This window comes from Notamacropus eugenii, chromosome 6 (assembly GCF_028372415.1).
Source record: "Notamacropus eugenii isolate mMacEug1 chromosome 6, mMacEug1.pri_v2, whole genome shotgun sequence".
NCBI classification, from domain to species: Eukaryota; Metazoa; Chordata; class Mammalia; order Diprotodontia; family Macropodidae; genus Notamacropus; species Notamacropus eugenii.
In genome coordinates, this window is record NC_092877.1 from 372,187,028 (window position 1) to 372,203,747 (window position 16,720).

Below are 16,720 nucleotides of genomic sequence, written 5' to 3' on the forward strand. Positions count from 1 at the left end.
CCTGTCAGCCTTCAGCTTACCTTTGGCTGGAAACCTCTTTCTCTCTGTTGTTCTGTGGCTTCTGAGAGTCATTTTTACAGGTATTTTGTGGGCTGTGGGGAAAGCATTACAGTATATGTGTCTTTCTACTCTGCCATCTTGGCTCCACCCTAGAAGCCTTGACTTTTATGCCTTTCCCTGTTGCTAAACATTGTTGTTTCTCATCTGGAAGTATTGGAGAGAATACCTTTTCACCAAGAAATTAACCTTCTACATACTTATTTTTCCCCCTTTTATGGTCATTTTCTCAAACAGTTACTTGACTTTTGGTCCTTTGTCAAGAGTAGGGTATATTTTGGAGACCTATGAGTTCTCAGTTCCTCCAAGATGGCACAATCAAGGGAGAGGAGTTAACTCCCTAGTGTGCCTCCTAGCTGAGATTTAGATCACTTGCTCATTTCCCCCAGGGGCTTAATGCTGAGCACTCCAATAATGGAACAATGGACACCCACTACTACCTGCCATGGCCACCACAGCTGCTGCTGCCCACTGCTGCTGCTACTGCCATCTGGGGCCAGAGCTACGGTAGGACCCTGGTCTCTTGTCACAGAGAAGAAAAAGTCTTCTCACTGACCTTTGAAGTGTGTTTGTCCCCTATGTTTTGAAGCTTTTGCCAACGAGGTCTGTTCTGACCCTACTCCTCCTGCTCCCATGGGGCCAAGACTGGGTTGTGCTCTGCTTCATGTCTTGTGAACAAACCTTTCCTGTTGGCCTTCCAGGTTACCCTGGGCTGGAAATTTCCTCCACTCTGTTGTTCTGTGCCTTCTACTGCTCTAGAATTTGTTGAGAGTCTTCTTTACAGGTATTTTGTGGGCTGTTGGGGAAAAGCTAGCATATATGTGTCTTTCTGCCAAGCCTAGAGGCCTGTATTGGGCTACCCGAGTCTTCCTTACCTCACCTCCCGAGGTCTTCGGCTGGCCACGCCGGATGCACGTATGAGAGAAAGGACGTTCCAGAGTCAAACAGGGGTTGAGCTTTATTACAGGGTTTCGGTTACAAGTGCAGGGGGTCTTCTTTCTTAGGACGAAGAGGGGGAGATTTCCTAAGAAGGCTAAGCTTAAGGGAATGGAAGTAGAAGTACAAGCGGGGAGAGAGGGGGAGGGGAGAGAGGAAAGAAAAGAAGCGGAGCCCTACTTTTCTCTTTGGCTCCACACGTGCTAAGAGCTTTCTGGCTTCCTCAATCCTACTTAATCTTCAGCCACACAGTTTGCATCTCAATACCATGCTGTTAGGTAACTAGGTGTGCTCCAATCCGGGACGACCTCGAGGGCAGGGAGACTCCACCCATCAGGTATCTCCGGGGGAGAGGCGGAAATACCCGAGCTAGCCGAGCTAGCTCGGTCTGACCTTCTCGAACCCCCGCTGTTCATGGAGGGCCTCGTAAGACTCTAAGATTTAGAAGTCCCACTTTTACCTGCCCGAGACTGTCCACACGGAATTGAGCTTCCAGTCCCAACATATCCCCTTCTTTGTTATGCGCGCAGCGCACCTGGCTCTAGAGCAAACAGTGGCTGGAGGCTGAGTGGATTAGGAAGGCCTTTAGCATATGAGTACCTTACAACAAGACTTCATTCACACAGAAATCTGCAGCTAGCACAACTGACAAAGGGAGGCATCAAATAAAACAAAGATGAAACTAAATGGCTGAGTTACAACTGGGGAAGTGCAATCAACTAAAATCCCAAAGCATATTTTAAGAGAAGCAGGTGGTGTAGGCGCCTTACACCACCACTCCCTTAATCTTGCAAATGGATCTATACAGGTGGAAAATTGGTCACCTCCTCCCCACCCAAGTGTCCTGGGTTTGTGATATCAAAGTCCTCATTCAGCTGGCGAAAAAAGGATGCCTAGATGGGAAACTGTCAGCAGCAGTGTCTGCGGTTGTGATGAGGGCTGCTTCCTCTCTGGGCAGCAAGGTTAAAGCTGTCAGCAGCAGGCTCAGGTGGTGTATGATCCTTCTCCGGGGTCTCTGGGCTCTCCGGGGTCTCCGCCTCCTGCGTCTCCGTCGTCTCCGACCTCGGTTCCCACCTACGGATCCTTCTAATGGGAATCCACGCATCACCTTTTCCTGTGGAGACACAAACATACCCTGGACCCCATATTAGTATCTTATACGGACCTTTCCATTTCCCTGAGGCCATATCCTTTACCATGGCCCATGTGTCTTTATATCCAGCCTGGGTATTACTTTCCTTGCGGGGTTGTCTTGGAAAAGTCACAAAATGTCTCATAGCTGGAGTAGTATGTGAGTTTCTTGAGATATGCAAAAAATTGTGTGTATACACAGCTGTATCAAGCTCTGATTGTATTAGGCCTCTTGATCTTAGCTCTGATTGTATTAGGCGACCTTTTCCCCTTCTTTGTTTAGCGAGGATCGCCTTTAAGGTAAAGATGATAAGAATGCATAGTGGCTCTTTACTTAGGTATAGCTGCTGCCAGGTGCTTACAAATGCTTCATTAACATCTGTAAGGAACCTGACTTTCCCAGATTTTTTCTTTTTAACAAACACAGGAGCATTCCAGGGTGCTAATTGCTCCTTAACCAATAGTTGTAGTGCCTGGAGTTTTTCTGGAGTCAAGGCCCAAATCGGGGTGTCTGACTTCCAATTCAAGGGTGGGAACTCCAGTACAACAGCAATGGCCCTTACTAAAAATTTGATAGCTTCATCCCGAGGCGGCTCATAATGTCCCTGCCCCAGATGTTAAAACTAAGTCCTGGAATCACCAACGGCCATACGGTCCCTTGGTGATCCTCTGCCTCCCACTTTACTGGGTGCATTGTCTCTAAGGTATTTTGGCACCCTCCTATTCCCCACACTGGTCTCTGGCTTTCTTTGACCTTCCAGTGCCTTAAGGGAAGGGCAATAGCTATGGGAAGCTGATCCTGGCCCCTCCCTGTACTTATTTCTTTCTGCCCAGGGGTAAGGCAGGCTCTAGCTAAGCTCTTCCAGTCATTAGGAGTCAGAATGAACTGACCGCTGAGAGTTTCAAGCATGGCTATAACAAAGGGTGAATTAGGGCCATGCTTGGTACAAGCCTCTTTAAGAGTCGCCACTCTCTTCCACTCTATGGGTATGTGGCTCCTCCGAACCCCACCGGGGACACTGGGGTCCGCTATTTCTAACACAGGAAATGTCCCTACATCTTCTCCATTCTCTATAGCCTTTCTTATTCCTTTTTCCAAACTGGACTGTGGCCCTGAACTGTCTGACCAATGGAGCAGGTTATAAGGAGGCGCGGAGGGAAGGCACGGCGTATTCTCCCCTGCCTCGCCTTTCCCATCCTCTAGATGGAGCTCCGGGTCTATTTTTTCTTTACGCTCCTTAACTTTCCGCTGAACTTTCTGCTTGCCTGGGTCCTCCCCTCCCCTCTCTCCGCTTCCACTCTTATTCCAATCCCGCCCTGGCCTCTCCGGCCCTTCCTTACAAAATTCTCGGAGGTCGTTTAACTCTATTGTGACCCCCGCCTCCCTGCATTCCCTGTGAAGTTTCTCAGCCCAGACCTCCTGTTCCTCTGGCTTTATTACTGGCAATTGATTCCTCATCCCTGCCCTTTTCCCAGGGGTTTGGGAAGCTTCTCTCCCTTTTCTCTCCTTCCGAATCTAGGATTCGGGACTCGCTTCTTTCACAGCCCCTTCCAGGTGTACCCCAAAAGCACCCAGGATTATCTACGCTCCCAATCCCTGTTGGGGCGCCAACTGCCAAGCCTAGAGGCCTGTATTGGGCTACCCGAGTCTTTCTTACCTGTCCAGGTCTTCGGCTGGCCACGCCTGATGCACATATGAGAGAAAGGACGTTCCAGAGTCAAACAGGGGTTGAGCTTTATTACAGGGTTTCGGTTACAAGTGCAGGGGCTCTTCTTTCTTAGGATGAAGAGGGGGAGATTTCCTAAGAAGGCTAAGCTTAAGGGAATGGAAGTAGAAGTACAAGCGGGGGAGAGAGGGGGAGGGGAGAGAGGAAAGAAAAGAAGCGGAGCCCTACTTTTCTCTTTGGCTCCACACGTGCTAAGAGCTTTTAGGCTTCCTCAATCCTACTTAATCTTCAGCCACACAGTTTGCATCTCAATACCATGCTGTTAGGTAACTAGGTGTGCTCCAATCCGGGACGACCTCGAGGGCAGGGAGACTCCACCCATCACGTATCTCCCGGGGAGAGGCGGAAATACCCGAGCTAGCCGAGCTAGCTCGGTCTGACCTTCTCGAACCCCCGCTGTTCATGGAGGGCCTCGTAAGACTCTAAGATTTAGAAGTCCCACTTTTACCTGCCCGAGACTGTCCACACGGAATTGAGCTTCCAGTCCCAACATCTTTCTATATTTTTTTCTATTAACCTTCTCTCTCTCTCTCTGTCTGTCTACATATATATATATATATATATATATGTATATATATATATATATACATATATATATATACATATATATATATATACACACACACACACACATGCATATGTATATAGGTATACATATGTATACATGAATATTTATATTAAACACACACACGCAAATATTCCTGGTTCTACTACATTTTGTATCAGTTCTCATCACTCTTCCCATATTTTTCTGTATTTATCGTAATCATTATTTCTGAGAGCACATATAATTTTAATTCCTATTATGCATTCCAATATTTTTTAGCCATTTTCAAGTTAATAAACATATACTTTGTTTCACGTTCTTTGTTAACAAATATAGAGCAAAGTATGCTGCTATGAATGCTTTGAGTAGCTCAAGCCTTTTCATCTTTTTAGTTTATAGTTGTTGTTGTTTTTTTTTTTTGGTTATTGTATGCCCTGAGTTGTGTGTGTGTTCGTTCTTCATTGCCAAGAAAGACCGTCATCAGAGAAATGATGACATGACTTGCACTTGACTTTGTTTTCAGTGAGGGAGGGTTGTGCAGGTCACCAGTCTTACTTCTCCTCCAGAGCCATCTGAATCCAGAGACCAGATATTCATCAGGATGACTGGAGATGACCCAGGATGATGCAACTGGGTTTAAGTGATTTGCCCAAGGTCACACAGCTAGTGAGTGTCAAGTGTCTGAGGTGAGATTTGAACTCAAGTCCTCCTGTCTCCTGCAGTGGTGCTCTATCCAGTGCACCACCTAGCTGCCCCATGTCTTGAGTTACATATCTCATAGCAGAACTTCAGGATCAATGGATATAGACACTTTAGTAGCACTGTTTAAATAATTATAATTGCTTCCCAGAATGAATACTATACACAGCTCCACCAAAATAGCCCATTTTTTTTTCGGTAATACTTCTAATATTTATTCACTATTTCCATCTTATATCATTTTCTCAGTTCATAGGGTGTAAAGTAAAATTTCACAGTTTTTAAATTTTAACTCACTTTTATGAATGATTTAGAACCTTCTTTCATTAATAGTTTGCAATTAAAAGTTTGCAATATTATTAATTTTGAGAACTGTTAGTGGCCTTTGACCATCCACAGTATAAATTGCACAATGTCTTTTGGTCTTCAGTGTTTCTCTTTTTAAGATAATTTATTTATTTTTTGCTTTCAACATTTACTTCAGTAAGTTTTAAATTCTGTCACCCTTATTACCCTCCCCCTTCTCCAAGGCTGCATGTAATCTGATGTAGGCTCTACATAGATATTACTATAAAATGTGTTTTCACATTAGTCATATTATTTATTTTATCATACCAAAGAATATTTTATTAATTAATACTATTGAGCTACTAGAAAAAGAAGTGAGATAAGTAGGTTTTTGTTTGTTTTATTCTACTTGTGACTTTATTTGCTCAAATACTTTCATGATAGTCTCAACTTTTTATTTTTTTTATTTTTATAATTAATTCATTTGTTTTCAGTTTTCAACAATCACTTTCATGGGTTTTAATTTTTTCTTCCCTTCACACCACACAATGGCATGTAATCTTATTTGGGTTCTACACTTACATCATTGTTAACACATTTTCACATTAGTCATGTTGCATAGAGGAATTAAACAAATGGGAGAAATCATGAGAAAAAGCAAAAAATTCCAAAACAACAAAAGAAAAAGTAGTCTGCTTCATTGCATGTTCTGACTCCGTAGTTCCCCTCTCAATGTGGAAAGTATTTTGCACCAAGAGTTCTTTAAAAATGTTTTAGGTGCTTGAATTGCTGTGGAAGGCTAAGTCTGCATAAAAAGTCCTCTCAAACTGTCGTTATTACTGTATGTAATGCTCTCTTGGTTCTGCTTACTTCGTTCAGCATCAATTCATTTAAGACTTTCCAGGTTTTCTGAAGTGCGCCAGTTAGTCATTTCTTATAGCAAAGTAGTATTCCATTATATTAACACACCACAACAAGTTCAGCCATTCTCCAATTGATGGACATCTCTTTCATTTCCATTCTTGGCTACAACAATAAGAGCTATTACAAATATTTTTGTACATGTGAGTCCATTTCTCATTTTTATGATCTCTTTGGGATACAGCGCCAGAAGCAGTACTGTTGGGCCAAAGGTTGTGCATGTTTTATAGCCCTTTGGGCACAGCTCCAAATTGCTCTCCTACAATGCATTAAAGTTGCAACTCTACAATATTTTTTGTCTCGCTGTTTTGTCATGTTAGCCAATCTGATAGGTATGATGTGGTATCTCAGAGCTGTTTTGATTTGCATCTCTCTAATCAATAGTGATTTAGAGCATTTTTTCATATTACAATGGATAGTTTTGATTTCTTCTTCTGAAAACTGCCTGTTCATATCCTTTCACCATTTATCAAGTGAGGAATGACTTGTACTCTTGTATATTTTTTATTTGGTTACACTGGCCTTGTTTGTGTAAAAACTTTTTAACTTAATGTAATCAAAATTACACATTTTGCATTTCATAATATTCTCTGTCTCTTGCATGGTCATAAATTCCTCCATTCTCCATAAATCTCACAGATAATCTATGCTATGTTCTCCTAAATTTTATATCTGCCTTTATTCCCAAATTTTGTTTCCATTTGAACTTTAATCTGGTGTATAATGTCAGGTATTAATCTATGCACCAGTTCCACCACACCATTGTCCAGATTTCCCAGCAGTTTTGCCAGATACTGAATACGTATCCCAGAAGTTGGTGTCCTTGGATTTATCAAACAACTGTAATCATTGACTACTGTGTCTTTTCTAATATTTTTATCTGTTTTCAGTGTTCTACAATCACTTCCATATAACTTAGGCTTTTCTTCCTCCCTCCCCCTCCTTCTCTTCTGCCTCCACTCTCCCTCTCTGAGAGAGTATACAATTTTATATAGGTTCTATGCATACATTCTTATTAAATGAATTTTCCCCTTAGTCATGTTGCATAGAAGAATTAAAATGAATGGGAGAAATCATAAAACAAATCAAAAAGTGATAGAGAAGAAAATGATCTGCCATATTCAGTGATTGAATTCCATAGTTCTTTCTCTGAATGTGGAAGGCATTTTGCCTTAAAAGACCACTGGGAATTTTTTAAGTCCTTGCATTCCAAAGAAGTTCTAAATCTACCAGAAAAAAACCCTCACACACTGTGGTTGTTGCTGTGTATAAAGTTCTCCTGGTTCTGCTCTTTTCACTCAGCATCAGTTTATATAAATCTTTCCAGGCCTCTCTGAAGTCTTCCTGTTCATCATTTCTTATACTAAAATAGTATTCCATTACATTCATATACCACAATTAATTCAGCCATTCCCAAATTGATGGGCATGTACTTGATTTCCAGTTTTTGGCCAAGACACAGGATGCTGCTATAAATGTTTTTGTACATGTAGGACCCTGTACCACTTTTATGATCTCTTAGGTATACAGTCCTAGAATCTGTATTGCTAAGTCAAAGGATGTGTACATTTTTGTAGCTCTTGGGGAATAGATACAAATTTCTCTCCAGAATGGCTGAATCAGCTCACAGCTCCACCAAAAACGAATTAACTTTTCAACTCTCTCACATCTTCTCCAACATTATTCATCATCCTATTTTGTCACATTAGCCAGTCTGATAGGTGTGATGTGGTATCTCAGACTCGTTTCAATTTGCACCTCTCTAATCAATGGTGATTTAGAGCATTTTTTTCATGTGACTATAGATAGCTTTGATTTCTTACTATGAAAAGTGCCTGTTCATATCATTTGACCATTTATTAATTGGGGAATAACTTGTATTCTTGTACATTTGACTCAGTTCTCTATGTATTTTAGAAATGAGGCCTTTATCACAGATAATAGTTGCAAAAATTCTTTCCCAGTATTCTGCTTCCATCCTAATCTAGTTGCATTAGGTTTGTTTGTGCAAACTTTTCAAATTAATGTAATCAAAATTATCCATTTTGCATTTCATAATGTTTTCAATCTTACGTTCAGTCAAAATTCTTTCTTTCTCCATAAATCCTATAAATGCACTATTCATTGCTCCACTAATTTGTTTATAGTAATAATCTTTATACCTAGATCATGTACTTTGGATTGTGTTATATTACAATTTGCCATCTGGTACAGCTAGGCCACCTTCCCAAGCGTTTCCTTTCCTTAGTTCCCTTGACATTTTGGACCTTTTGTTTATTCTAGATGAATTTTGATAATATTTTTTCTAGCTTTACAAAATAATTATCTGACAGTTTGATTGGTATGGCACTGAATAAGTAAATTAATTTAGGCAGAATAGCCATTTTCATTATATTGGCTCAACCCACCCACAAGCAACTGATGGATTTTGGACTTACTTAGATTTGAAATTATTTCTGCAAAAAGTGTTTCGTAATTGTGTTCATTTAGTCCCTGGGTGTGTTTTGGCAGATAGACTAGCAATTATTTTATAGTGTCTAATGTAGCTTTAAGTGAGATTTCTCTTTCTGTCTCTTGCTGTTGGGCTTTGTTAGTAATATGGAGAAATGCAGTAGATTGGTATGGGATTATTTTGCAACCTGCAATTTTGTCAAAGTTGTTTCTTGTTTCAAGTAGTTTTTTACTTGATTCTCTGGAATTCTCTAAGTATATCATCATATCATCTGCAAAGAGTGATAATTTAATTTCTTCTTTGCCTATTCTAATTCCTTCAATTTCTTTTTCTTCTCTTATTTCTACAGCTATCATATCTAGTATCATACTGAATAATAATGATGGCATACTGTTTCACCCCGATCTTATTGGAAATGCATTTAGCATATCCCCATTGTATATAATGCTTTCTGAAGGTTTTAGGTAGATACTGCTTATTATTTTATGGAAAATTCTCTTTATTCCTCTGTTCTCCAGTGTTTTCAATATGAATGGGTGCTGTATTTCATCAAAAGCTTTTTCTACTTGTATTGAGATAATCTTGTGGTTTCTGTTAGTTTTGTTTTTGATATGATCAATAATGTTAATAGTTTTCCTAATATTGAACCAGCCTTGCATTTATGACATATTATTCTCATGACAAGTTGCTATATTCTTTTTACTAAAATCGTATTTAAAATTTTTACATCTATATTCATTAGAGAATTTGGTTCATAATTTTCTTTCTCTGTTTTGGCTCTTCCTGGTTTAGATATCAAAACCATATTTGTATCATAAAATGAATTTGGAAGGACTCTTTCCCCAATTTTCCCAAATAATCTGTATAGAATTGGAATTAATTGTTCTTTAAATGCTTGATAGAATTCACTTGTGAATCCCTCTGGCCCTGGACATTTTTCCCAGGGAGCTCGTTGATGGTTTGTTCAATTTCTTTTTCTGAGATGGGTTTATTTAAGTATTCAGTTTCCTCTTCTGTTAGTCTGAGCAATTTCTGTCTTTTAAAATAATTATTCATCTAATTTAGATTGTAGAATTTATGGGCAAAGTAATTTCTTATTACTCTTTTAATTTTCTCCTCATTGAAGGTGAGTTCACTCTTCATTTTTGATATTAGTAATGTAGTTTTGTTCTTTTTTTAATCAAATTGAGCAAAGAGGCATCAATTTTATTGTTTTTTCATAAAATCAATTTCTAGTTTCATTTATTAATTGAATATTTTTCTTAATTTCTATTTTATTTATTTCTTCTTTGGTTTTCAGTATTTCCAGTTTGCTATTTACGTGGAGATTTTCAATTTGTTCTTTTTCTAGTGTTTTCAGCTACATGCCCAAATTATTGATCTCCTCTTTCTCTGTTTTATTCATGTAGGTGTGCAAAGATATAATACTTCCCCTAACAACTGCTTTTGCAGGATCCCATAAAATTTGGGAGGTTGTCTCATTGTTGTCATTCTCTTGAACGAAGTTGTTGATTGTTTCTATAATTTGTTGTTTAACCCCCTCGTGCTTTAGAGTTATATTGTTTAGTTTCCAATTAATTTTTGGTTTATGTTTCCATGGCCTTTGATTACATGCAAATTTTATTGCATTATGATCTGACGAGGATGCATTGACTATCTCTGTCTTTCTGCACTGGATTATGAGATTTTTATGGCCTAGTAAATAGTCAGTTTTTGTATATGTGCCATGTACCCCTGAGGAAAAGTTGTATTTCTTTCTATCCCCATTCAATTTTCTCCAGATATCTATCTTATCTTATCCAGAGTTCTATTCACCTCCTTAACTTCTTTCTCGTTTGCTTTGAGGTTAGATTTATCAAGTTCAGAGAGAGGGAGGTTGAGGTCCCTCTCTAGTACAGTTTTGCTCTCTCTTTCTTCCTGTAACTCCCTTAACTTCTCCTCTAATAACTTGGATGCTATACCACTTGCAGCATACATGTTTAGCAATAAAATTGCTTCGTTGTCTACCGTGCCTTTTAGTAGGATATGGTTTCTTTCCTTATCTCTTTTGGTTAAATCTATTTCTGCTTTTGCTTTGTCCCAGAATAGGATTGCTACCCCTGTTTTTTTTACATGAGCTGAAGCACAATAAATTCTGCTCCAGTCTTTTACCTTTTCCTTTTGTGTATCTCCCCGTTACAAATGTGTTTCTTGTAAATATATTGTTGGATTATGGTTTTTAATCCATTCTACTATCCTTCTCCATTTTATGAGACAGTTCATCCCATTCATATTCCCAGTTATGATTTCTATTTGCATCTTTCCCTCCATCCCTTTTCCCCTTGTTTATGCTTTTTCTTCTCCCTTTTCCCTTCCCCTCACAATAGAGTTTTAATTTTTGACCATGGCCTCCCTCTGTCTTCTCTCCCTTCTTTCAGCCCCCTTCCCTTTTAATCCCCCTTTCACTTACAACTTCTTCCCTCCCTTTTAGCCTCTGTTCCCTTTTCTTTTCTTCTTCTCCTCCTATTGCCTATAGAGCTAGTTGTATTTCTCTACTTAACTGAGTTTGTTGTACCCTCCTTGAATCCAATCACATGAGAGTACTTCTCATGCAATACTCATCTCCCTCCCCTCTTTCTCTCTACTGTAATATATTTTTGTTCCTCTTCCTGTGATAGAATTTATTTTTTTTTCTGCCTCCTCCTTTTCACATCTCCCATTACAATCCCCTCTCACCCTTAAATGACATTTGGTATCATCACATCATTTAATTTATACCCACTTCCTCTATCTATGTATATCCATTTTACATTTCACAATAAATATGCAATTCTCGAGATTGATAAGTATCATCTTCCTTTATAGAGATGTAAACAATTTGCTCATATTGTGTAACAAATATTTTCCCCTGTTTAACTTTCCATGCCTCTCTTGAGATCTGTATTTGAAGATCAAATTTTCTGTTGAGTTCTGGCCTTTTCATCAGGAAGGTTTGGAAATCCTTTCTTTCACTGAATGTCTATGTCGTTACCCGAAATAATATGCTTGACTTTGCTGGGTAATTAATCCTTAGTTGCAGTTCCAGCTCCTTTGCCTTACAGAATATCATATTTCAATTTCTTTGATCCTTTAATTTAGAAGTTGCAAGGTCCTGTGTGATTGTTACTGTAGCTCCTTCGTATTTTAATTATTTCTTCCTGACTGCGTGCAGTATTTTCTCTTTCACTTGATAGTTCTGCAATTTGGCAATGATATTCCTTGGTGCTTTTAGTTTGGGGTCTCTTTCAAGAGGTGAATGGTGGATTCTTTCAGTGACTAATTTGCCCTCTGAGTCTAGGACTTCTGGGCAATTTTCCTTGATTATTTCTTGGATGATGTTGTCCAGGGTCTTTTTTTCATTGTGGCTTTCTGGTAGACCAATAATCCTTAGATGTTCTCTCCTGAATATATTTTCAAGGTCAGTTGTTTTTTTTTTTTTCCAATTAGATATTTTACATTTTTTTCTATCTTTTCATTTTTTAACTTCTGATGGATTGATTCTTGATACCTCATATATTCATTAGGTTCTACTTGCCCTGATCTATTTTTTCAAATTGTTTTCTCCACTTAACTTTTGCATCTCCTTTTCCACATGTCCAATTGCTATTTTAAGGAGTTATTTTTATCAGTTAGGTTTTGTACTTCATTTCCCATTTGTCCAATTTTTCATTTTTAGGAGCTGTTCTCTTCAGTGAATTCTTTTTTCACATTTTTAATATCATTGGCCAGTTTTTCTTCTATTTTTCTAATTTGGATATTAAAATTCCTCCAGAGCACTTTCAAGAACGGTCTTTGTGCTTATGACCAGTTCATATTCCTTTATGAAGTTTCAGATGGGAGTTCAGTCTCAATGCTGACCTCTTTGATATTTGTGTTTTGGTCCTTGTTCCCACAGAAAGACTCTATGGTCTTTTCTGTTTTGCTTCTTACTCATGATAATAGCCCTTTTCCTGGCTTTTATGGTAGATCTCTGTGGAACAGGGAGCTCTGTCCCACACTTCTTGTGCCTAAAACCTGAGACTTTGTGTGTTGTGGCCTCTGGTTTCTTCAGCTAGAAACTGAATACTAAAGTTTACCTTCTGTTGAGCTAGCTGGCATTTGAAAGCAGAGGCCAGTTAAGTCTTTTTGGGTTTTCCCCTAGTTACCCTGGATATAGCTCATTAAGTATGGGAGAGGGTTGGTCTGGACATCTGAGGCTCCTTTGCCGAGCTTGAGCATAGGCAAGCTCAACTGCGTGTGCTGGCGTCTTCCCGATTCCATTGGGGTGCTGAGACAGACCTGGGATCCTGGTGTTGACAGTTGCTGGTTTCACTCCCAGGGGGTTCAGGATCTTCTCCCAATTTGTTCCAGTGGAGCTGTCTAGGACAGCTCTGTTCCAGCACTGGTCTCCTTTGGCCACAGCAAGAGGAACTATACCTAGAGATCTTTCTAGCCTCCAGGACTGAGAGTCTGCTTACACCTTCTGCTACTCCCACTGTTCCAGGGATTTTTCCAGGGAGATATTCTCTGAGCTTGGCAAGGTCAACAAGGGGAGGGAGATAGCAATTGCTTATCAGTCCACCATCTTGGTTCTGGGAACCAGAAAATCTGGGCTACTGTGTCTTGTGAATTTTCCCTCTTCCACTGATCTACTCCTCTATTTCTTAGCCAGTACCAAATGGTTTTGATGATTACTGCTTTATAATACAATTTGCAAACAGGTAGGCTTAGGTGGCCTTCCCTAGAATTTTTTTCATCAGTTCCAGTGACATTCTGAAGCTTTTGTTCCTCCTGAAGAATTTTGATAATATTTTTTCTAGCTCTAGAAAATATTTTTGATAAGTTGATTGCTATGTCACTGAATAAGTAAATTAGTTTAAGTAGAATTTTCATTTTTATTATATTAGCTCAGCCTACATACAAGAAAATGGTGTTTTTCCAATTATTTAGATCTGACTCATATGTGCAAAGAGTGTTTTGTGATTGTATAATATAATTATGTTCAATTGTGTTTAAAAAAAAAAAAAACCACTCCCAGTGTTTGTTTTTGTCAGTGAACTCCAAATATTTTGTAGTGTGTGACCGTAACATTAACTGGAATTTAGCCCATCAGCAAGAGGGCTCTGCTAGCGATATACAGAAATGCCAATGACTTATGTGGGTTGATTTTATATCTTCCAACTTTGTCAAAGTTGTTTGTCATTTCAAGTAGTTTTTTACTTGATTCTCTGGAATTCTCTAACATATATCATTATATTTTCTAAAAAGAGTGATAATTTTGTTTCTTCTTTGCCTACTCTGACCCCTTCAATTTCTTTTTCTTCTGTTATTGCTAACGATAACATTTCTAGTACCATATTGAAAAACTGTGGTGATAATGGGCATCCTTGTTTCACCTCTGATCTTATTGGAAATCATCATTCCATATAATTCTGGCTGGTGGTTTCAGGTAGATACCACTTATCATTTTAAGGAAGGCTCCGTATATTCCTAGCTCTCTGGTGTTTTTTAATAGGTATGGGTACTGTATTTTGTCGAAAGATTTTTCTGCACTTAATGAGATAATCATATGATTCCTGTTAGTTTTTTTGTTGACATGATTAATCATCTTGTTACTTTTCCTAATATTGAACCAACTCTGCGTTCCTGGTTTAAATCCTACCTGATCTAAATGTTTTATTCTTGAGATTATTTTCTGTAATCTTTTTGCTAATATTTTATTTAAAATATTTGGATCTGAATTCATTAGAGAAATTTGTCAAACAATTTTCTTTCTCTGTTTTCACTCTTCCTGATTTAGGTATCAGCACAATATTTGTTCCATAAGAAGAATTTGGTAGTATTCCTTCTTTTCCAGTTTTCCCCAATAATTCATCTAGTATTGTTATCAACTGTTCTTTAAATGTTTGATAAATCCATGGTTATTCAATGCTTATAAATCCATCTGTCACTGGAGATTTTTTCTAAGGGAGTTCATTGATGGCTTGTTCAATTTCTTTTCTGACATAGCACGATTTAAGTGTTTTCCTTCCACTTCTGTTAACCTGGGTACCTTATATTTTTGTGAATTTTCATCATTTTACTAAGATTGTGAATTTTATGTGCATACAGTCATGTAAAATAATTTCTAATTATTATTTTAATTTCCTCTTCTTTTGAGGTGAGTTCACCATTTTCATTTTTGATACTGATAATTTGATTTTATTCTTTCTTTTTGTCATCGAATTGGCCAAAGGTTTATCAATTTTATTGGTTTTTTTCGTAAAACCAGATCTTATATTTATTTATTAGTTTGATAGTGTTCTCAATTTCAATTTATTAATATTTCCTTTGGTTTTTAGTATTTTTAATTTGGTATTTAATTGAGGAATTACAATTTGTTCTTTTACTTGCTTTTTCAGTTGCGTGCCTAATTCATTGATCTCCTGTTTCTCTACTTTATTCATGCCAGCATTCAAAGATATAAAACTTTCCCTAAAAACTGCTTTCACTGTATCCCATAAGTTTTAGTAAGTTGTCTCATTGTTGTTATTCTCTTAAATGAAATTATTGATTGTTTCCATGATTTGTTGTTTGACCCACTCATTCTTTATTATTAGTTTATTTAGTTTCCAACTAATTTTGGTCTATCTTTCCATAGCCCTTTACTACACACAATTTCATTGCGTCATTATCTGAAAAGGATGCATTTACTATCTTTGTCTTTCTGCACTGGATTGTGAGGTTTTATACTTTAGTTCATGGTCTATATTTGTGTATGTGTCATGTACCACTGAGAACAAGGTATATTCTTTTCTATTCATATTCAAGTTTCTCCAGAAGTCTATCGTATCTACCTATTCCAGAAATCTATTCACTTCCTTAACTTATTTCTTGCTACTTTTGAGGTTACAATTATCAAGGTCAGAGAGGAGGAAGCTAAGGTCCCCCACTTGCATAGTTTTGCTGTCTATTTCTTCCTGTAACTCCCTTAACTTCTCTAAGAATTTGTATACCATTTGATGCATAGGTTTAATAATGATATTATTTCATTTTCAATGGTGACTTTTAGTAGGATATGATTTCCTTCCTTTTTCCTTTTGATGAGACTTATTTTTGTTTTTGCTTTACCTGAGATTAGGATACTACCCCTGCTTTTTTTACATCAGCTGAAACATAATATATTCTATCCAGCCATTCACCTTTACCGTGTATGTATCCCCCTGTTTCAAATGTGTTTCTTGTAAAGAACATATTGTAGGATTACGGTTTTTAATCCATTCTGGAATCAGCCTCTGTTTCACATTCAAAGTTGTGTTTACTATACGTGTCTTTCTCTCCATTCTATCTCCCCCATTTATGCTTTTATATCTGCCTTCTCCCTTCCCCTCCTTAAGAGTTTTACTTTGGACTACAGTTTTTCTCAGTCTTCCCTCCCTTCTATCAGCACCCTTCCAATTTCCTGTACTATGCCTTCCTTTCCTTCCAGCCAAACCCTTGTTTTTCTTTCCCCTTTCCCCTCCTACTGGCTGTAGGGTAAGTTGGAGTTCTATACTTAACTAAGTATGTTCTTGCCTCCTTGAACCAAATCAGATGAGAATAAAGGTCAAACAATGCTCACCTCCCTCCTTTCCCTCTACTATAATGTGTTTTTGTGCCTCTTCATGTGATGTTATTTACCCTTTTCTGCCTCCTCCTTTCCTCTTCTCCCTTTGCAACCCTTAATTATATTTTTAATCATCAAATTATTTAATTTCTACCCACTCCCTCTATATATGTATATCCCTTTTAAATGTCATAATAAATATACAACTCTCAAAATTAACAAGAATCATCCTCCCATATAAGGATGTATAAAGTTTGTCCATAATGAATAGCAAGTTTTTTTTTCCTCCTGTTTATGTTTTTATGCCTCGCCTGAGTGTTGTATTTGAAGATCAAATTTTCTATTTTGCTCCGTTCTATTTATCAGATTGTTCTGGAAAT

General features: G+C 38.0%; 1 protein-coding gene across 1 annotated transcript in view; it reads left to right on the plus strand.

Annotated features, from left to right (window-relative positions):
* The first annotated feature begins 479 nt into the window (after positions 1-479).
* EPHA6 (EPH receptor A6) overlaps positions 480-16,720 on the plus strand; it is a 673,066-nt gene continuing 656,825 nt past the window's right edge. The window contains exon 1 of the mRNA XM_072621534.1: positions 480-564. Within this exon, the coding sequence (XP_072477635.1) occupies positions 480-564 (85 nt within the window). The remainder of the gene's footprint in view (positions 565-16,720) is intronic.